Below are 22,446 nucleotides of genomic sequence, written 5' to 3' on the forward strand. Positions count from 1 at the left end.
TAAACAAAAGCACACTTTTTATTTTTAAAGGTGCACATCTCGGATAGGAATTCTAGTGCGTTTTGGTCGATTTTTTATTGCACTAAAAAACTGCTTAAAATATGTTTTTATATACATTCTTTATTATTCTATAATAATTATTGCTCATGTAAAGTCCATTTAACCCTCTGAGATTCTGACCTTTCAACAGCTGCTCATCAACAAGTTGCGGCAAGTAGTGAATAACCCACTGAGCAATCTAATAGCTTTTGAACTCATTGATGAACAACCAAGAGGAGGAGATGGGAATAATTTACAGAAATGTTCAGACACCAATTGGGCCAAGCATTGCACCCTGGAACGACAGGCCATAATTGATTTCGCATTTTTATGATTTTTGTTTCAAGCAAAGGTACTAAAGAAAGGCAATTGTCTCTTTGCACCAAATTAATTCGATGATTACCAGGTGGGAACTCAACTGTTTATACAGTCTTGTTTTATTGCTACCATTTTTGGGGATTACAAATTTAGAGCTAAAAAAGAGATTGATGCACTGAAAGATAGGACGGGATAAACTACTCTCTATGCAATGGGTCAATTTGAGATGTCTGCAAGAACTCAAACCACTAGGCACACAGAGTCCAACACCTGATGGTTAACAAACATTGGGTACGCTAGCCAAACATCATGACAGTTTGGAGATGTAGCACTGGGCAAAATGTAAGCAGAAATTGTTCTTTGAGAAGGCATGTGAACACTGAATGCCCGTGGCATGCATATATATATTTAAGCATATTTGAAAGTATGCATGTATTTATGCATGGAAGTATGTCTATATGAATTACTTTCTTTATATGTGTCTGCAGGCATGTAAAAACATGTGCATTTAGGTATGGAAACATGAACATAAACCAGTATACATCTATGTGTTCATGTATTCCTAGAGGTATGTAGACATGTTTACGGGTTTCCCGTAACATCATCCATAAATCAGAATTGATTCAGAGTAAAAATTAAATACTTCTGCTCTAGTTAGCAGAGACCATGTAATTAACCCTTGAGTATTGCTTAGTATTTGCAGAAAAATGCACCATTTTACCCTTTTTTGAAAACAAATCTTTGGTTTGTATCCCTCAAAACCCAATAATCTGGTCGAACTACTCACTGACATGCTGAACTTTGAGTGGTCAATTTATGCCACACCACTTTCAAACTTCACTCGCCGCCACTGTATAAAGCCGATATATGTCACAGGGAAACATGAAATATATTGCAAGTTTCCCTGTGAAATCTGGATTCAGCATTATAATGAGCCCCCAAATACCCTGCAAAGCTGGTAAAATATGAAGCACATTCTCTGCCAGTAATATCTATATCTACGTGCGATAGAAACTATTTTTGTGAAATTTGCTAATTATTAAAATTATCTGATATATGTAGTAAATCCATAATCATGCAGTAAACGGGAGAGGCACAGAATGGCATCAAACCACTTGACCTCACCCTTGTCAATTGTTTTATCAACACCTTATTCATGAAAGATAAACTAAACCTAAATTTACTAATCCAAATCATTGCCCTTGTTAGCTGCACTTTGAAGAAAACAGCTTTCTCAAATTAACTACCTCAAAATAAACATGTAGTATATACATACATAACAAGTAAACTGTACCCTCAACCTCCCGGTTTATGATGTAACCAGAGTGCCTAGAAGCAATTTGGGATTATTACACAGTTACCTCATAATGCATTATCTCTCTGTGAATTTACTGTTTCAAAATACATTCATTCAACACAGGCATTCCAAGTGAAGATATACTGGTTTAGAGTTGTCCTCTTTTCTTTTAATTTATTTGTGCAAAGGCAGAGACATTGGCAGAGTCTGAGTTAGGTTAATTTCATGTTTAAGTCATATTTAATGCCGTTTCTGCAGATAAAAGGGCTGCCTGGACGTCAGCTGACTCAAGTCTGAGATCCCCCATGTAGGACCGCACAGCTGTGTGGCTTCTGTAGGATTAGCTTCAGTTCAACGATGCTGGGGCTGTTTTTGCGATGCAATTGTTTTTCAGGCAGAAAACATCATGTGTCAATATTTTATGGTATTTTTTGACAGGTTTCACAACTAAATATTCGCCAAAAATCAAAAATGTGTGCTATTGTACTCAACATTTCTTTTTATATAACGTGCAACACTTAGCTTGGTAAAACGGAAATTGAATTTCTTTTGCATTGTGGTGCATCTGTAGGTTATTAATGTTCGTCAATCGATTAATAATGCTGATGGTAAGATTTAAATGGAAATCTTTCCTTTGTCACAAAGTTGGTGTAGTTTAAAAAGCAAGTTTTTTTAAAAATAGTCCATAAATATAACAAAGAAAATACAACAAAATACAATACAATATAAAAGACAAAATGAATACAAAAACAAAGAAGGAAAAAATATGCATTCTGATAAGATTTCAATACTTCCACCTGCTGGTATGAAAGTGTCCAAAAGATTTTGTAAAGAAATTATCAAAATAGTTGTGTCCATATACGTTTTGAATCACAGCCATTGCAATTTGCTAGTAATAAAGTTAATATAGATTTCCTTTCAGAAGAAAGGGAAAAGCATCTGTATTTTCACTTTTTTTCAGTCAGAACACAACGCCTTACGGTGAAGGACAATTTCAGAGCAACATCGAAAGCTGGATGGGCACAGGTTAACTCAGTGTTCTCTTTTAGAGAATTTAATGTTTGTGTGATTTACAGGGAGCGGATGTCCTTCGGTGTTAAACACCCAGTCTTCCAATGAAATTAGATCATCCTCAGAGAAAAGTAGATAGAGATACCTGCATACATAAAACATAAAAATGCCATCATTATGATAATCTAAAGTATCACAAAGTTATAGTTTGCAATAAAAAAGGATGCATAATTAACCCCCCAACAAACCCACAATTAGTTAACAAGGACATTATTAAATAGGCATGACTAAATTGAGCACAATTCCAAAATCACGTAGGGGTAAGACAAAATCGAAGTTTTCACCTATAAAAATAATCCTGCTGCTTTTGTGGCATACTGCTGTAGGCAGCCAACCTCCATCTTGCTAGAGCCTAGACCAAAGGGGTAAGGCTACCTACTGGCATGGATTTGATACTCCTTGAAAATCAAGATCAAATCACACCGTACTTCCAGAGTGGTTCTGTCAAACATCTGAAAGACGACTGACATTCAGGTTTAAAACCAAACATGGGTAAACACACTGCTCTATATGCTCTTTATGAAACTTCCCAGTAATTTGAACATTTTGACTATCAAATTCTATTGACCATGTTAGTGGGCGTCACTTGGACAACTGGATGGTGAGAGATTCGTTTTGGTTCATTCTCAAAAATAGACGATTCAGAGGATCTGTGGACGGATCTGAACCTGAACAACTTTTGGTGAAATGTGCAGAATCAGAGGGCAATAATTTATCTCCCAACATGGTTCTTCCCCAATGGACTACCCTTTTGCACAATAGAAAATATTAGCCATCTCAGAGATTGATTGGAGTAGCATCCAAACTGGTTTAACATCATTCTACATCATTTCAATCATTTGCTAAATTTATCATGAGAGCTGAGATTGGGATGCCCTCAATCAATATCATTAATTTTATCATGGTGATGAAGATCAAATAGAATTAAAGGTGAGAGTTTAAGAAGTTATCCCTACTAACAATACATTGTATTATTTTGGGCACCCTTAGCTTAGGGTTTAATAGTCTGTAGAATGTAATTTGAGAAGAAGTCTAGTTATTCCTACTAACAACATATAGTACCACTTGAGATGACTGCGACTTTGATGTATGTTTTCATTGTAACATGTGTTGCATAAACAAGACGATTGATTCATTAGCCCTGAAGAAGCAACCATTGTCAGGAAGCATGTGCTGCCTGTTTGTTTGTTATAAATTATTTCTATTAAGTAATGACAATCAAGATTTATGGAAATTCATGAATAAAAAGGACTTTTTACTGAAAAAAGATAACAAGAATCCCACTTGTGTTGTTTCCACTTCAAGGAGAATGATTGATGGATGGATTTACTTAAATCACTTCAAGAATGATAGGTTGCTGATTTTTTTTTGTTGAAAGAACAAGTTGCATTTGCAAAAAATCAATTATGGTTATATAAAACATACAACAAGCTTCGGCAATGACAATAGGTCTGGCATTTGTAGCCTATTGACGTTTCCAATGGCGCTAGCTATGATTTACAACATCCCTGAATCTGTGCAGCATAGTTTATAAAGATAAAACAATGCTTATGACATGGCCTGACAAATCATTTTCAAGGTGTGCACACCAAGCATGCGCATCCCTACAAAATGACACAAACACATTTTTTCTTTTTGTTAACTGATCTGAGTTGGTTTACTAAAGAAAAAGAAAAAAAAGTACTGTCAGTGGGTGGGGGAAGCAAGGAGGATGGGGGAAAGCAGCAACAAGAGGGGCATAATCACAGAAGGTGGGGGTGTGAGGAGGGAAGCAACACAGGAGTTGTAAGTAGCAACACGAAGGACGTGGGTGGGGGGAAGCAATATGAGAGTGCGGGGCAAACGTGGGCCAAATAATCCACACTGTTCTCTACAAATGTGCACTTATATTTTCTTAACCTCAGTCCTCTCCCTTCCACAATCTTTATTGTACTATCAAGGTTTTCATTATGCTCAGCTAAATTCTCCCCACATACCTGGATGTCTTCCTGGAAACACAAAACACGGTCCACTTCACTGAACAGCTGACATATGGAAGATGCAAAAGCCAGCCCAAATGGCATGCATCTGTACCAGTATGTACAATACAGTGTCATGAATGAGGTGAGATACCTAGAGTTTTCGTGCAATACCACCTGTTGATAAGCAGCAGACATATCCAGGGACTGAACACATTGGCACTTTTCAATGCACACAACATCTCATTGATGTTAGGAAGGGGCTGCTTGCTGACCCAAATGTTTTAGCTCAAGTCTCTCGGGTGAGCACTCAACCTGAGAGACTTTTTTACCTTCTTGGCCAACATGACAGGCGCCAGCTGGCCAGAACTTCAATTGGCTCTATTATTCCTAAATTACACAACCTCTGCATTACTTCTTCCAACCAACACAGTCTTGAAACTAGGCTGCACTCTATGTAGTTTGAGCATGACAGACACAGAGTTCTAATTCAACACTATCCTATGTTGGAAACACTTGCAGCCTCACCAACATCACATATGCAATTGATAACCTTGATTCTAAATCTGTTTTTTACATTATGGGAATATTGTGATGTAAAACCATATTCAAACCCCTTATTCATCCCAACTCAATACATTAGTGCCATTCTTTGCAACATATACTGTACCTAACACCACACTTTCTTCAAACTTCATTTCTGCCTAACATTTACCCAAGACATTCACCTTCTTGCCTCCATATGCTAATACTATGACATTTTAAAAATGGATCAAGTATAGCTTCTTTTGTACACATATTCATTCTGAAAATAAAAAAAATGAATCAAACTATCTTTGTAAAATGTAAACATCCTATAGATTATATCTATTAGCTCTACCTCCCTTGACCTATATCACCTAAATCAGTTGTCCTGGTCACGAGCAGCATTCACATCTATCCGGAGTAATGCTCTCTTTCAGACTGTTTTGGCTACATCCGATTAAAACATGTGAATTTCACACAAATGCCTTTCACTGATCTCGAGATGTACACCAAGCCTATACTTCTCATTTCAGTGTTTACTGTATTACACCGAAGAGTTAAGCGTACATTTTATTTCTGACTTAAAGGAGCAAATAATGGGTCACATGTGGATCTCTGCCTTTTTTGCTCCATCACTTTTAGAGGAAACTTCTCATGATAACATTCTAGGATGGTTTTGCAAAAAGGACAAAGTATTTGGAAGGAAGGTGAGAGATTCACCTAACCATCCTTCACAAATGCCAAATTGTGAAAGACCACACATTCGTAGATGGCAATATGGTTCAGTTCTTCATTTATTTACTTACATATGCTTTTTATAAACGTCGCTTCAGAATAAATCGTTTACACACTGTAATACGTCTCTAAATTTCTAGCTATTATCCCAGTAACGTCTCATACAAGTAGAAGCATGTGTGCGGGAAAATTGACCCCTATAATTTACTTTTAAGTTACCATCAAATAAATGAGTTTGTATCTCACTCTCCATGGTTTTATAAAATGAAAACATGTAAATCATCCTTCAGTTCATCAATCCCCTGAGGCACTCTAGTCTGTACCTCCAATCTCTTTTTGAAGAAGCCATGTTTGCCAAGCTCTTCTAGAAGAATATTTTGTAATACTTCAACAACTAGAAAGTGGAAATTCAGAGCAGGAGTATGCCTTGCAGATGATAATTTATATTTAGCATTCTTATAACACTTTCATGTTTTCATTTGACTGGGTGGGTGGTTCGGCCCACATAACACAATTCAGAAAGATACTTCCCTAAATAAATCACACATGGTGAGTCAGACATTTCAAAGTCCTTCAAAGCGACTTCATCGCCTGCATGTGGGTTTTAACAGTTAAGGTGGCTGTTTTCCATATCATAGCTGGCCTGTGGTTTAGTGAACCCTACGCTCTTGATGGAAATGTTTCTCCTTTTATATGTATGCCTGTGTCGATTAAATGGCTGCTGTACCAGTAAATTCTGCACTGCTGCTGCTAAGTCATGTAAGTGTGTTCAAGCAGCTCACACTTCTACTTCTCATGTTTTGCCCTATGTGTGTATATGTAGTTCTGCACAGTTATTGTTTTATAGGGTAAACCTGACCCAAGTGCTTTACAACAGAACCATGCTACAATACATATTTCCTCTTATTTGCCATAGGGAGATTATGCGATTTGCCAAGAAACACATGTTGCTATGCTGAGGTCAGGAGTCGAACCTAGTTTTCCATGTTCCAAAATTGCCACCTCTATTCGCTAGGATACATCTCCCATGCTGTACCTCTTCCGTGTATTTACAAAAGTTTGCAGAGGTGTTACTTATGCACTCCCTGCTGTGTTTTTTTAATTTAATTTTTTTTCAACATATTTTATTAATTTTTTCAAGACACAGCACCTGATATGATTCCTATTAGAGACAGCGTATTGTTTTCCAACATGGGTGGTATAGCGTTCCTAGGTCTAGCTCATAAAATACATTCTAAGGCGGGGAAGCCCAGCCTTGTGACATTTAGCAGTCTAGCATACAATCAGTGCCATGTGGCAGGTGCAGGTTGAGAGACAATAAAAACAGTAAACCATAACTACCCCGTCCCTCCCTTCCCTCCCCCGACATCTGACTACTCCCTGCTGTGTTGTAGGACTTTCTTTGATTTATTGTTTTGACTTTGGGGGGTTGTGTGTGTCTTATAGATCTACTTCTAGTAGTTTACCTTATGTGAGAGATTTATGCCCATTGCTTCAGCCTGTGTTGAACAGATGGGGTAAGAGAGGAGACAACAAGAGAGAAAGCAAGTGTGTCAGGGGCTGGGCTACAGTGCTTTTTCTGTGCTGTAATAGTTCTAAGTTCAGCATTCTATGTGGTTGCCCATGCTGTACTAATTCTGTATATAAAAGCAGCTTGTGCTGCCTCTGCTTCCCTTTACCCGTTATTTTTGACATACACGTCCTATCAAAGCAGGTGTGGTGCAATTCCTTTGGAAAACAGACTTGTGAGAGGGACTGGACACCGCTCACTCTCTAGCAAAGCTGTTTTGAACAATAATCAGGGCGAATCCTGAGTGTTTTAAAATACATAATTTGTCAAAGATCCTCAAACAAATCCTTAGAGTGTAATCCACTGTAAAGTCATCTTTCAGCTCTATTTATTTGCAGTCAATGCTAGTGGTTCAGCATGATTAAACTCAGTCAATTTCCACAATGTGTTGATTTGGGGCCAATCTCACTGTTCATCTGGGGCCGCAAAAGATGCGCTCAGCGCTAACAAGGAGAGTGCGCCGTTTTAGATTGAATGTGCTGCCCCCAGGACAGCCTTAAAGTCATGTTGCCCTGGGGGCAGCGCATTCATGTGAAATACAGAGCGGCTTTGAAGCAGCCACTCGGTGTTTTACTGTGCAGGTGGCAACGTGCCTGCACTTTTAATGGGTATTAGAGATCCTCTTCCAGGCGGGTGCAGAGAGTGACTGCACCTTCCTGCAAGGGGATGTTTGGGGATTCACAGGACCCCTTTTCCACCTACAAAGAGCTGCCATCAGAGGGCGCACTGCAAGTCTGCTGCTGACAGCTTCTTTGTCTCTGTGCCCGAGTCTATAATACGGGGCGGGCACAGAGGCAAATGGTTGCCTTCATTTGCATAGACCACACCCATATGCAAATGAGGGAACACCCTATGGTAATAGCGCTGGCGCTATAAGTGTGCCAGCTCTATCTGTATTACAGGAAGGGACGCCTAAGTGTCTGCGACCCCTTCTGCAATACCAAAAAGCTACAGGGGCATGCAAAGTGGGCGCACATGATATTTGCATCCCTGTTGCACTTTCTATAATACGACTCCTATAAGTATGTCTTAAAATCTTATCTATATTTTGGTCTCATGTACTAAACAGCACCTTTACTGTCTGTTGTGAGATATATTGTTATCTTACAATGGGCTTAGAGCCCGCTCATGGCTTACTACTTGTTGGCTTCATTGTCATTGTTATTTGCTTGGTTCTTACTCGTTAGCTTTTGTTCCTCTTCTTGTTTTTGTCCCTCCTTTGGAGCATGGATGCATTACTGTGCCCTAACACTGCTTGCATTTCAGACGCTACATTTTCTTTTTGTCTAATAACTCAACAAGAGTGCATGTGTTTTCCAGCTATCTCTCTAGAATGCTCTCTTCCCCATCTATGCTGCGTTTGCTTCCATCCTTCATCCCTGTTGCTTCCCACCACCAGCATTCTCCATGAAGCTTATGGACCCCTTTGTTGCGCAATCCTTACTGGCCATGTTGTTTGTTTCCACCTGCTTTGTACCCATGTTTCTTCAGTGCCCCCTGCTGCTTCCAACCAGTGGCTCACCCCACCCCAAAACATTTTCTTAATTTTGTAATGTTTTAATTTGTCAATGCGAGTTGCACACTCGGTCGGTAGTGGGAGTACCTGCCGGGCGGTGATGTGGGGAGGGGGTGGGGCAGTGTGGGGGATAGTAAACTATGGTTTACGGAGGTTTACAGGTAAGTAATCATATAAATAAATAAAATGAATTTGGTTGCGTGCACTGCATCCCCAAATGCGATGCAGTGCACGCAACGAAATTCGTTTTATTTATTTATATGTTTACTTACCTGTAAACCTCCGTGATCCATAGTTTACTACCCTCCACCCTGCCCTTCCACAAGTCACTGCCCGGCAGGTACTCCCACTACCGACCTCGGCTGCCGAGTTGGATCAGCAAATAAAACTAAAAAAGAGGGCAAATCATTTTGTAGGTAGACGCATGTCTGGTTCACACACACCTACAAAATGAACCATTATCTATGTTTTTATCTACCCATGCTGCTCAGCATTGGGGTTAGTGCGCAGCATATCTAAAAATCATTAACAAACTCCATAGGTTTCTATGGTGAGATTTATAGGCTTTGCCAATGGGTGTTGGACAAAGTTACTGGCCCATTTTGCTTTAGAATGCACAGTTCACCTTTGGAGAAGAAGCCCTGAACCCTAGGTTGTCATATGATCCTATTTAATTTTGAGACATGTTACTAGTTGTTTGCAGGATTATGTCCAAAATAATCGTGTGATTGCAATTCACCAGGCTTTGGCGGGCTATGGTCACAATAAAAGCTATAATGATTGCGACTAAGGCTAGGAAGTTCTACTATTTGTAACATACAATCAGTGAAGGAATATGGAAAACATAGTTTAAGAAATGGTCTGTACATTTAGGCTTTAGGAAGCATTTTGCTTGATGAGAAAAGTTTTTTACAGACAGAGCATGGCATTCCAAAGTGCATTGTTTTGCGAAATGTACACTTACTTTAATGTTTCTGCTAGAAAAAAACTCTGTTGAACATTATCATGATTCGGCACAGTAGTGTAAACATCTCGGATTCCAGAGAAACCGGTTTCCACCATACAATATTTTTCCAGTGCCTATAAAAACAAGAAGCATTGAAATCAGTTTAATTTTAGCAAAAAACCCTATCATGCATGTTCAGAGCTGATGTATCAATCAATCAATCAATCAATCAGGGCATTTGTAGAGCCCGTGAGGGTCTCAAGGCGCTGAGGGGGGAGGGGTGCTTATGTATGTATGATACCAAATAGCTCATATCTGCTGAGTCATTTTGTTTTTCAGTAGTGGGGCACTAAGGGCTGATTACAAGCTTGGCAGTGTTGCAGCGGGCCTCCACACCAGCACCCACTGCAACTCCGCCAAACCCGTAGTCAGCCCACCCACCACATTGTGACTGGACTACAAGTCATTGTCCTGTGGCAGCGGTCCCACGGTGAAGCCTTTCTAAGGCTCATAATAGAGCCTTAACCCCTTCGCTGCTGATGACGAGCTCAGCTCGTCATCAGCCACAGTGGTCGTGTGCGGATGACGAGCTGAGCTTGTCATGTAACGCGCCTTTTGCAAAAATAACTGCAGCACGCATGTGGTTAAAAAGGCACTGCTGTGGGAGCACCGCAGCCCTTCTCTGTACAGACCATAATGCACATTGCTATGCATTTCATTCTGTGCAGGACCAGGGGGTGTATATAGACAGAGTGCACACCATGTGCCCCCCTCCATGCATCCCCATGCACAGAGGCATCGGGTGCCCCGTAGGACCCCGTAGTTTCCTCACTGCCACCCTTTTCATGGTGGGCTCACCACCATGGAAATAGCAGTTGCAGCAGTGCTGTGTCAGTCTCATCACCGTAGTAGTAATATGGCAGATGTAACGCCATTCTGGTGGCCCAGGGACCGCCACCATGGGTTTGGACATCCCATGGACCACCAAACTCGTAATTGGGCGCTAAGTGGTGAATAATTCTCTTCACTAGTTCATTGTTTTGGTATTTTACTTACATAACGCCCAGCACTGCAAGCGGCTTCAAGGTGCATTAAAAGAGGCACAAATAGTGAAATTACACCAACCTAGAATAGTTCGCCTGAATCTACAATTACCACATACCTAACACATTTTCTAACTGTTCACTTTTACGCATCAGGTAACACTTTTATTGCATTTGCACCAAATACTCTTTTTAAGGCTATTCTACATTTCAAGGCCTTCCATCCTAAGATCAAAATGTGCACGGGATCTCAATCAAGGGTGTACAAGATGAAGCCAGTAAGGTATTTTGGAGTCTTTCGCTGGTGAACTTTCTAGAGGATTTACAGGACATGAGCACCGATTTTGCAATCTCCTGTTGTCCAATGGGGACTATGTTTGATATTCCCAGATAAGATGACATGCTCAATTTGTTATAAAAAAAGTTGTGTGACTATCTGAAACTTTAACGAAACGGCCACTCTTCAAAGAGTTATTTAGCAGATTATGAGATGATTTAAGCAATTTATCTGCAGCTTGAATGAGAAATCCTGAGTCTTTCCAGAGGACAAGAGCTAGGATTCAGCTGGACACACCAATTTACTGCAGCTTGAATGAGAAATCCTGAGTCTCTCCCAAGGACAAGAAGCTAGGACTCAGCTGGACAAACCAGTTGGAAGATAACAGGCTGACCAACGCTCCCTTTTCCCCACCTCTGAGGTGAAACCACCTGCCATTGTATCCCAACGCTGGATAGAGCCCAGGCAAGTAGCCATCTGCTCATCACTATTATTTCCAGGTTTTTTAGTTGTTTTTTTTAATTTTTGAAAACCTTTATTGCGCAGTATAATCAAACAAATACGGGCCTACAACCATCCGGCCGGCCTCGACATCTTTTGAAGCACAGTAGCAAGCTGTATGGCGACTCAGTAGTATATCGGAACAAAGTACAATCAACCTGAGTTACACTGGAGGTATTTGCACTACCGAGAAGTAGGAGAAGTTAAGGTTTCTTTTTTAAAGTTTTTTAAAGTATATTTAAAATAGTAGGAACTAAGAAGGATCAGAGTCCATACAATCTGTCTAAGACCTAAGTGGGCGACTTCCACCAGAAGAAATCCAGCAAGCAGTAAAACCTAATCAGAATGGCGGCATATGGATAACACAAAAGGATTAACAATCACACAGTATGTTGCATGCCGGTCGGTACCCACCTCACATCGATCCACCCTATGACCCAAGGAAGAAGCAAGAGAAGAAAAGAATATAAGAATAAAGAGAAAAATAAGGCCCATAGAAACTGAAACGGACAAAATAAACCCCCCCCACCCTACACGCATGCAGAGGCTACGGCCTACCCCCCCCCCCTAGCAGTGTGCCTGTCGCCCAAAAGGAGTACCCGAAATACAGAAGTAGAAAGAAAGGAGGAAAAGAAATTATCATATAAAACCGGAGGAGGGCCAAACGTATGTGAACAAAACAACCAACATGTGTATTCTCGGCCGCCCCTCCCCGGACCCCCGAACCGATGCATAACCAACGTCTAACTCCCCAGTCTGTCCATCACAGTCCCGGCAATGCAAGCAACAGGAAGCAAAAAAAAAGGAAAAACATCGTCAACCTTGTCCCTTTCGATCTAGCGTGTCGACGAGGTCCAGTTGTATAGTAGCCATCTTGGATGGGATAAGCAGACGAAATGACCACAACAGAACAGGGCGCTGTCCACCAAGGTCTGTCCAACTCAAAGCCATGTGGTCTACGGTTGTACAAAAAAGGGCAACACACAGCAGCAATCCTCGAAAGTCGACCGGCCAAAGCAATAGCAACAAATCCAGGATAAGACAGAAAGACACGCCAGTAGACCACGAAGGAGTTGCCTGACATGGCGTCCAGGGGCGATTCCCCAGCCATTGCACAGGTCCAGGAACCCCATACCTTTTCACAACCTGAACAGGCAATACCGCGGCGGTATCAAGATCTCATACCTCCAACGCCTCCATGTACATCTGGGTAGGCAGTTCACGGTAGTCGAGCACAGGGTGTGGCGAAGTGCTCAGCACACGAAAGCCAGCACGGCCAGTCGAGGGCACTGCGGGCAGAATGGCATCTAGTCGGCCCCCCAGGTCTTGGGCGTTGTCATATAGGGCAGCTCGCAAAGTACCCAAAGCGCCCAGAATATCACCAATCTTCAATGACGCCTCAGGAGAAGAGGATGCTGCAGCTCCCTGCACATGGGGCTCACAAACATATGTTAGCCCTCGAAACTGTCCGCCGACATCCATTGCTAGCAGCCGGTCATCCCATCGCCACTCCGCAGAGCACAGCCACGTCGGGGGCACAGGAGCAGCATACTCCATTCCGACACCGCACACGGTTGCAATGCAGCGTCGGCCGTCGTAAACACCATCAATAACAGCCTGGGGTCGTCAGTTGCAAGTGCCGAGCGCTCGGTTCAAAATGGCACCCACCACAGCGCTGGAAGACGAAAAGGCTCTCAAAGCCGTCTACAGGCTGGAGAAAGGATACAATGTATCACTGGCAGCGGCGATATCGTGCGAGCGTGAAGGTTAACAGGACAGAATGGCTCGCTGCAGCGGGAAACTCAGTGCGGCAGCCGCTCTCCGCCGGCTGACCCCGCCCCGTCTTCAGTGGCCGCTGTTGTTGTAATCAGGGCCGGCCGTCTCCGAGTAACAAAGACTCGGTCACCGCCATTCAGCGCCAGAAAGGAAGCAAGGACGCCCTGTCGCTCCTGCCGCAGGGAGCACGCCGAGGAGCACACCGTTGGAGTCAGGATCACCTCCCGGTTCCGACACATCGACGCGATCACAGGATAACTTGCAGGATCAATAGCTGTTTGGAGGAAAACGAGAGGGTCGGCGGAGCCGAGGGTTTAGGCGGCCATCATGGTTGCAGGCTAGGCTCCTCCCCCTTATTTCCAGTTTTAGCGGTGATCCTGCCTAAGTGGATGCTCCATGCAGGATAGTAACATTTTTGGGACTTTGGTGTGTGGAAGGCAGCAAAGTCCATTCATGATAGAACGCCCTTTAGATACTGGATACTGAGATGTGCTCTTGATTCAACAATGGAGCAAGAGAGTTGTAGCCAAGCCACACTGGAAATATGCAGAGCTACCAGAGAAAACTATGCAAAATTGGCGGCTGAATTGTTGGGCATACATAGTGCATAGCAGACTGTGCATCTATAGGCATTTGAAGTATCATGTTCTGTGGCAAAGTTATCTTTCTTTTAGAAGTTGCATTTTATTGAGATTTTGTCTTAAACCACATTTCAATACAATGGAATAAAGTTTATGAATACATTACGAAGGGAAGACAGAAAGATGAATACACTGATTTAACTTATAGAGCAAGAGGGGAACTCTTGATGCAAAACACGACTTATTGCTGAGAAAATACATAGGACTGATTAAAGAAAAAAACACTTCTACCAAGCAAAGTTTTTATTCTCTAATTATTATGGGTCTTCCTTTGAAAGTCAGTAGCACCATTTAGAAAACTGACCTCTGCAACTCATTTCCGTCTCTAAGTTTTCATTTTTTGTAATGGGCCATTTTAAAATATTAAAATTCACTGATGCAAATATATTTTCATATCTGACGTTTTCTTTTCCTGCTTAGAAACCCACAATCATTCTTTTGTTTTTATGTATTAAATTTAACAGGATGGTGATTGCCCAGGGGCATTTTTAAGTTGGAACCAAACAAATAAAACAGGACAAAAAAAGCCAGAGCCAGCAGGAGAGACAGAGTAACATGGAAGCAGATGATTTAGCACAATAGTTCGGTTTTTAGTGTTTTCCTGAAAGTGTCAAAGTCATTGATCAAGTTTAAGGAGAGTGGAAGCTTTTTCCAGAGTTTTGACCCTGAATTCGGAAGGTTTTTTCCCCACACAGGTATCTCTTAAAATGCAGGAACAAGTGAGCCTGAGCATAAGGATAAGTAAGAAGTGACCTAAGAAGTGATAATGATGGACACAATGTTGGGGCCAAGACAGTGAAGAGACCTGTAAAAAATGCTTATTTTCGTTTAAATGAGTTATTTGGAAGACTGGCAACCAATGCAGCATCCTGCACGATGCGTTCACATTTACAGAGACCAAAACTTAGCCTCATATGCTAGAGTTGTCTGCTGGAACATAGGTTGGCCTAGGCAAATGTGATTAGCATAATCTAGCCAAGATAGAACGAGGCCACAGACTACCAATGGACAAGATTCATATGGGATGAATGTGAGAACATTCCTTACAGCCTTTAAAGAGGAGATACAGTTAGAATACAACACTGAATCTGGTTCTAGAGCACAAGGTCCTGGTCATACTAAACACCAGGGTTTTTTATCGAGTTTGGTGCTGTGGGCAGGCGCCTATCTAAGGTGGCCATAAAGCCTCCTGCCCAACTGCTCACCTCCAATCAGCAGGATTTCTGGCTTGTTGCCACTGAGTTTCAGGAGACTGTGTGCCATCCAATTTGAGACGACAGAGAGCTAACCATCTCTGAGGCAAGTAATGTTACTGGGCATATGATTGCCAGATATTAGTAAGTAAGATCAGATCTGAAAATGCTTTATTCGATTTTTGCATACAAGTAAAAAAATCATAAAAGCAGCCTTAAAATGTAAGCAAAATTCATTCTTAATCTCATTTATATAAATTATTTCAAGTACTGGTCAAACTTTTGCCCCTCAACAATAATTAACATATCATAGCGTTCCGTTTCCTCATGATACTCTTTAAAAAACCAATCATGGTACCGATACAATATTCGTTCTCCAACTGTTGCAAAAATAAGAACGCTGGACGGTATTGCCGAAATGCTCCCTGTTTCAGAAGCGGCTTAATCCATCTTCTGCGTTCCTTACATAGTATTTACAAAATAATACCACGTGGATGGTAGTTTGCAGGGACAGATTATCACATGGGCATGGCACCAAATTTCTAGACTAGTCATCTTTAGTTGGAAATGTTACCTGGCGGTGAAAGATCTCAAATCTCAAACTGGTAAGGACAAATCTATCAAAGCCCCTTATGCAAAAAGCCAGATAAGGTTGAATGAGTTGTATAACATGTTAGGGTCATTTGATGTTGTGTCACGGTTTTCTTATTGATTTCCCCAGATAACCTAAGTAGTTCAAAGTGGTTAGTATGTAGTGTTTTCAATTCTTTTCTAGATAGAGAAGAAATCGTTTCTGGGTTTGCATAAAATTCTGGTCTGTTTAGGTCATTTGCCAGGTTTTTCATATAGTTTAGCCACAGTATTTTTCTGGCAAAATCCAGAACCAATACGTCCTTGATGATTTCTTGGTTTAAGATCAGGGAGGGCGATGACCAGACTCTGTGCCATAATAAGATTGGTTATGTTTTAATGAGATCTGTGATATGCTCAACACCAAGTTCACTATGGCAATTAAAAACTGAGGTGCTCTGGGGGACCGCTAAAATATACCCTAAGAAGGCGTTTTCAACAACTTGTAGAGAGCCTACATTATAAAAACCCAAAATGCCTTCCCCAAAGATTGCTATACTTCTGCATTTTGCTATGTAAATTTTTAGTAAAATCTCTGGGGGTCTTTTTCCAAGCTTTTGAGCGAAATTCATTAGCGCAGCGGTCGAACGTTTAAACAGGAGAGTCCTGCTCTTGACCGTGGGGGCCCATCATCCTGATTCCTCGATAAGTATTCCAAGATAGGAAAAGGTATTAGTGGAACCAATTCTGTTGTCACCTACTACCAGATTTTTACATTTGTTCCCGCCTTTCCCACAAGTCATCACAACGGTTTTCTTGGCATTGAGCTTTAGGCCCCCATTGGCCATGAACTCTATGTAGGTGGAAATTGCTCTCTGTATACCCATCTTGGTTCTGGCCATTAGCACTGCGTCATCCGCGTAGAGAAGGGAGACAATCTGCTTGCTGTTGTATCTAGGTGAGTCTCTTACTTTTGCCCTCAGTTCCTCTTCCAATGCATTGGTATAGATGGAGAAGAGGAACGGGGCCAAGACGAAGCTTTGTCTTACACCCTTTTCCACGCGGAATGACTTGGTGCACTCTCCCGTAAGGCCATATCTAACCTTTGCGGTAGTTCCCATATATAATTGTTTTAAAAATTGTACTATTGCAGGTTCTACCCTTATCTCCTCCAGGGTTTTCCATAGCTTGTTGTGATCTACGCAATCGAAGGCGGCCGTGAGATCAGCAAATACTGCGTACATGCGACCTGGTTTTGCTTGGGTGTATTTTCCTTGTATTATGATAACATTTAACACCTGTTCTATGGTGCCCATCCCTTCCCTAAAGCCATACTGGCCATGGCTCAGAATGTTATTGTCCTGTGCCCAGTTATGGAGTTCATTTAACACCACCCATCCTGCAACTTTCATTAAGGAGACCAAGAGCGATATTGGTCTATAGCTAGAGGGGCTGTCCCGGTCGCCTTTTTTAAAGATCGGTATAATAATTGATTCCGACCAGGTTTTTAAAAATCCTATTGAGCAACATGCCTCAAGAACACGAGTAAGGAGAGGGGCCCAGAGATCGGTGGTCATTTTAAATAGATCGATAGGAATCCCGTCTGGGTCCGGGGCTTTACTTCCTTTGCTCAGATTAATAGCCATCAGTACTTCCTCGTGGAAAATCTCAATGTCGATCGGGAAATGAGCTAGTTGACCTCCATGCTCCTCCGCAGGGTCTTGGTTGCTTATAGAATCATCCACCTTAATGCTATAGACTTTAGAGAAGAAGTTGACCCAAGTATTATCGTCGATTACAACTTCTACCCTCGCCCTCTCCTTATTAACAAGGAAAGGGGCATTCACTGCCTGCCAGAAAGACTGTGAGCCTCTACGCTGAGCGGCCTCATATAGATTATCTCATGCCTGCACCTTTATTTCCTTCTTGCGGTTTTTCCTGGCTTGGCTATAGGCCTTCCTGCTGTTTTTAATTTCTACATAATCCCATAATGGCTTGCTGAGGGCGATCCTAAGGCAGGTTGGGTCTTTGTACATTTATTGTCAAACCACCCATTACTCCTATTCTGCGGCTTCTTATTTGGGTCGGACAATATATTCTGTACCTCATTAGTGATCTGTTTGAAAGCTTTTAAGGTGACATCATAGGGAGTATCTTCTCCTAAACACATTAAGATCGGGGTTAGGGCCCTGGATATGATTTTAACTCTTGGATCTTTTTTCCCCCACCGTAAGGAATAGCCATTTTGGCAGGCCAACACTATCTCTTGAGTCCACACCAGGCTCTCTATAGTGGTAGGGGCATTTTCATCAAATACAATTAAGTTCATACTAAGTGGGAGATGATCACTTAGGCAATTTGGATGAATCATGAACTTTGTCACCCTATCTGCATATCGTGTAGGAATGATAATAAAATCGATCACTGATTTGAATCCTCTTCCTATATATGTGGGATCAAAGTTCACCATTGGGGAGCACATCAAATTTGCAAAGCCCAGGTCATATATGGCCATAATTTCATTAAACTTCTCCCCTCTATCATTGTGGATAAAGTGCTTTGATTGGCCGTTTTCTTCTCGTTCGTTGTCCTCATAGCCACAATCCGTGTTATTACAAACACTATTATTAAAGTCCCACCCCCATATCAAAATCATATCACTCCCTTTAGAAAGACTCTGGCTATTTAGATCCACATTAAAACTGTTCATGACATTCACAAAGTTAACTTTATCAATGTTATTGTAGAAGTTTACAACCAGCAGCTTTATCAATGAGGTCAAACAGATGGTAACCATTTGATAATAAGCAGTACTTTTCACCATCTTAATATGCATTACCCTCAGCATGTTAGATATGTATACACAGATGCCCCCCTTGTGTCTTCCATGAGTTGACCATACTGCAGGGATATGGAATGTTTTATATCCCTCCAGATGTATCTCGTTTATTGGTCATGTCTCTTGGAGACAGAATATGTCAAAGTTATGGATAAAATCGCCCCATGTTTCATCCGTAACCTTTGAAGCAAGGCCACAAATATTCCAGGAGGCAATTCTAACCACACCTAACACAAAGGCTGATTGACAGGCTGTCTCATGCACTTTGTCTTGGAAAGCAATGGGTGCAGTCCCCTGTAACAGATTTTTCCCACAGTCTTCAACTACAGATAGAAAGTCAACAGGTTTTCTAATTTCACTGTTTGTCTTTCCAGGCCGAATAGTTACCATGGTTGCTATAGGGGGTGGGTCAATCTCACTCTGTGGTTCTGGGTGGCTATTTAATTTTTAAATGGTACTACAATTAGTGGTTCTCTACTCATCAGATCTCCAAGATCTTGAAGAATTCCCTTAGTGATATCCCCAATACACGAGCATCGATCATTACTGGACTCCCTCTCCAGGTTTCGAACAATGGGATTCCCCACCTCCTCTACTGCATTAACTATACTTGGATTACCACCATAGACATCCTCCATTACATCACCGGGTCCTAGATGATGGTTTATAGCCTGACACCCTAGCATGCTTGTAGAACCGCACGTTTGCATGGGCACTATTGTAACAATAGATGTTATAACCCCAGCACCCAGCTCTCCTGTTTCAACATACGGTTGTTTATGGGTTACGGGGAAACTAGTACCTGTGGATGTCAGTCAGTCCACCATATCCAACACACTAAATCTGTTACTGAGGGGTACAGCTGATAACAACTCTCTACTCCCCCACCTTTCTCTATCAGTATGCCGGACAGTCCTGCTATGCCTACACATGGTCATTCCTTGATGGCCAGAATTAGACATTCGGTCTGGGGAGTATAAAAGTAACTTAGGTCCCGGATCTGGATAGTGGATCTCAAATTATTCATGGGACCCCCCACAGACGTATTCCACTGCCCTGCAATCATTGAAATTAATGACAATACAATCGCCTAAGGTGTTTTTGGGTCTACTCACTCTACGGATGAACAGGATCAGGCATTGGGCATCGAGTGGGAGTGGTCTATTATTATTTAACCAGTAAATCGTTTTGTTTATTAATTCCTCATAATATTCAACTTTGCCATTTACCAATTCTGGAACACCAGTCAAAGCCACAACATAAGGTGCACAATCAGGGGGTAGGTCTTGTAATACTGTGTGAGACAGTCTAGTGTTTGGGGGCGGAGCTAAGGGAGGAACAGGAGGAGTCCAGGGGACGAGGAAAGGGCAGTTAGAATAGGGATGAGGTATTGAACGGAAGGGAAAAAAAATCTCCTTTATACGAATATAGTGTTCGTCCTTTATTACAATAGGAAGACACTACAGCTGGCGACGAGGGTGGGATGATCGCACTGCGTGACTGAGCACATCCCAGGAGCTGTGACCTGTCCGGTGAGGCAAGCGTGTGAGGTCGCTGTCGCAACGAGTGTTCCCTGAGCGAGTGCCGCGGTGGAATCTGAAGCCGCCAGCCTTGCATCATCTGCGCCGAAGCTCCGTGGTCAGGAAGCCACGTGGAGCGGATCTGCGAGGGCGCTGTTGTGCGCCGAGAAGCTCCGTAGTCGGGAAGCCACGTGGAGCGGAGCTCGCCCCGCGTGTGGGGCCTGGGAGCACGTTGTCTGCCTGCCTACCGGGAGCCCACCCCAGCGGCGGAAGAACCCGAGCTCGCCCCGCGTGTGGGGGCTGGGAGCGCGTTGTCTGCCGGCTACCGGGAGCCCACCTCGGCGGCGGAAGAATCAGAGCTCGCCCCGCGTGTGGGGGCTAGAGAGTCGTGCCTGTTTGCCTACCGGGAGCCCACCCCGGCGGCAAACGAAATGGAAAGGAAAGCACAGAAGAAAATTGCTGCCTTACCTGGAGCGATGTTCTTAAAATGACCATTGGCTGCAACCGACAGTGAGTGGGAGCGAGAGCGCCGATGAATGTGGGGTCTCCGGTGAAAGGAGAAGCAAGAATGGCCAAGTCTAGTTGAAAACGAGATTTCCACAGCGGCAGCCATTTTGGAGTCAGGCACTCTGCTCCCATCCCATGTTAAAGATACTGAGCGGCCATTTTGAAGTCAGGCAGTAGCAAAAGTCAGCAAACACAAGCAAATACAAGAGATAGAGTCAGAGAAAATTCAACAAGCTAAAGCAAATGCAAATTTCGAATATAATAATCACGGGCAAATGCAAGGTTTAAATACAACAAGCGCTAGGAGAAGCAACTCCTGAACGCAACAAGCACTGGCAAGTACATGAACTACAGCGCAACAAGCCTAAGCAAATACCAGAAACAAGCGAAGACTACGCTGAATACAAACAAGCACAAATACAAACGACGTAAAGTGAAGGGAACAAGTGTGCCAATAGACACAACAAGCACTGGCGAGTGCAAGAGATACAGCGAAAACGAACACAAGCAAATACAAACAAGCCCGGACGACTACAAGTCCCAAAGTCAGCGAGCACAAGCAAGTGTAAGTCCTGAATGCACCAAACAAATGCAAATCCAAAGTCAATAAGCCTTAGCAAATGCAATTGTCCAAAATAACAAGTACTAAAATTCAAATTCAAAAATCTTTATTCGATTGTAGATTTTACAATCATAAAAGTACAATTTTTTAAGTACACATTTAAAAACATTACAAACAATTCATTTCATATGGCAAATAATGACACAGTATACAGTACGAAGAATACGGTGGTACATCAGACACTATGAGCATGGGCAGTATTTGGTTAAAATTATAAATAACTGTATTCTTAAAAAAGCACCTAAAACATTGCAGCATAATTAACCATCCATACTTTTCCTAAAACAGATGGCTTTTTAAAAAAAGTTACAGACAAATAATGTACAATCGCTATTCAGTAGTTGTAAATATTAAAGTGCAGGCTTAATTTGTGCAAAACTCAATTTTTTAAGGCACGGTTTAAGATATAATTTCCGTGGGATGGAATAATAGGGGCAGATAAAAAGAAAGTGTGCCAGATCTTGAGGAGACTTTCCATCGCAGCCACAAGCTGGCAACACTTCACCCCTTTGAGCCCCACTTGGTACTGCCAGTAGAAGATGATATAGGTCAAAACGGAACCTTATTAGCAAAAACCGTTCATAGCTAGTCATGGGCCATGTCAGGTAAGGTTCCATTTGTGGACATGTTTTTAATAGTAAGTGTTTCCTTACACTGACCTTCTGTATCTCAACCTCTTCTCTGTCAGTACATCTTAACAATAATATAGCGTTCTTGACAGAGATAACATCAGATTTTATAATTGAGTTTGGAGCATGAAACAGGTCCGGCCGACCAATTGCCGTTAAGCAATCCTTTATGTACTTCACCCATGGTACTTTGAACCTCCCGTCTAGCTGTAAGGCTTCTTTCAATAGGGCATGTGTTAGTGGAATGTCAGTGTTAAGCCAACAATTCAGCCAGCACAAAACAGGACTTACTGCTATTCTATCGCCTAAATAGGGGATCCCCAACTCCTCATGTACAGAGTAGTTCCCAATAC

General features: G+C 42.1%; 1 protein-coding gene across 1 annotated transcript in view; it reads right to left on the minus strand.

Annotated features, from left to right (window-relative positions):
• Positions 1-1,801: 1,801 nt before the first annotated feature.
• Positions 1,802-22,446, minus strand: part of MAN1C1 (mannosidase alpha class 1C member 1) — a 274,960-nt gene continuing 254,315 nt past the window's right edge. The window contains exons 12-13 of the mRNA XM_086957684.1: positions 9,994-10,109; positions 1,802-2,810 (exon numbers count right to left, since the gene is read on the minus strand). Coding sequence (XP_086813810.1) covers positions 2,687-2,810; positions 9,994-10,109 — 240 coding nt within the window. The 3' untranslated portion in view covers positions 1,802-2,686. The remainder of the gene's footprint in view (positions 2,811-9,993; positions 10,110-22,446) is intronic.

Source organism: Lissotriton vulgaris, chromosome 2_1 (genome assembly GCF_964263255.1).
Source record: "Lissotriton vulgaris chromosome 2_1, aLisVul1.2, whole genome shotgun sequence".
NCBI lineage: Eukaryota > Metazoa > Chordata > Amphibia > Caudata > Salamandridae > Lissotriton > Lissotriton vulgaris.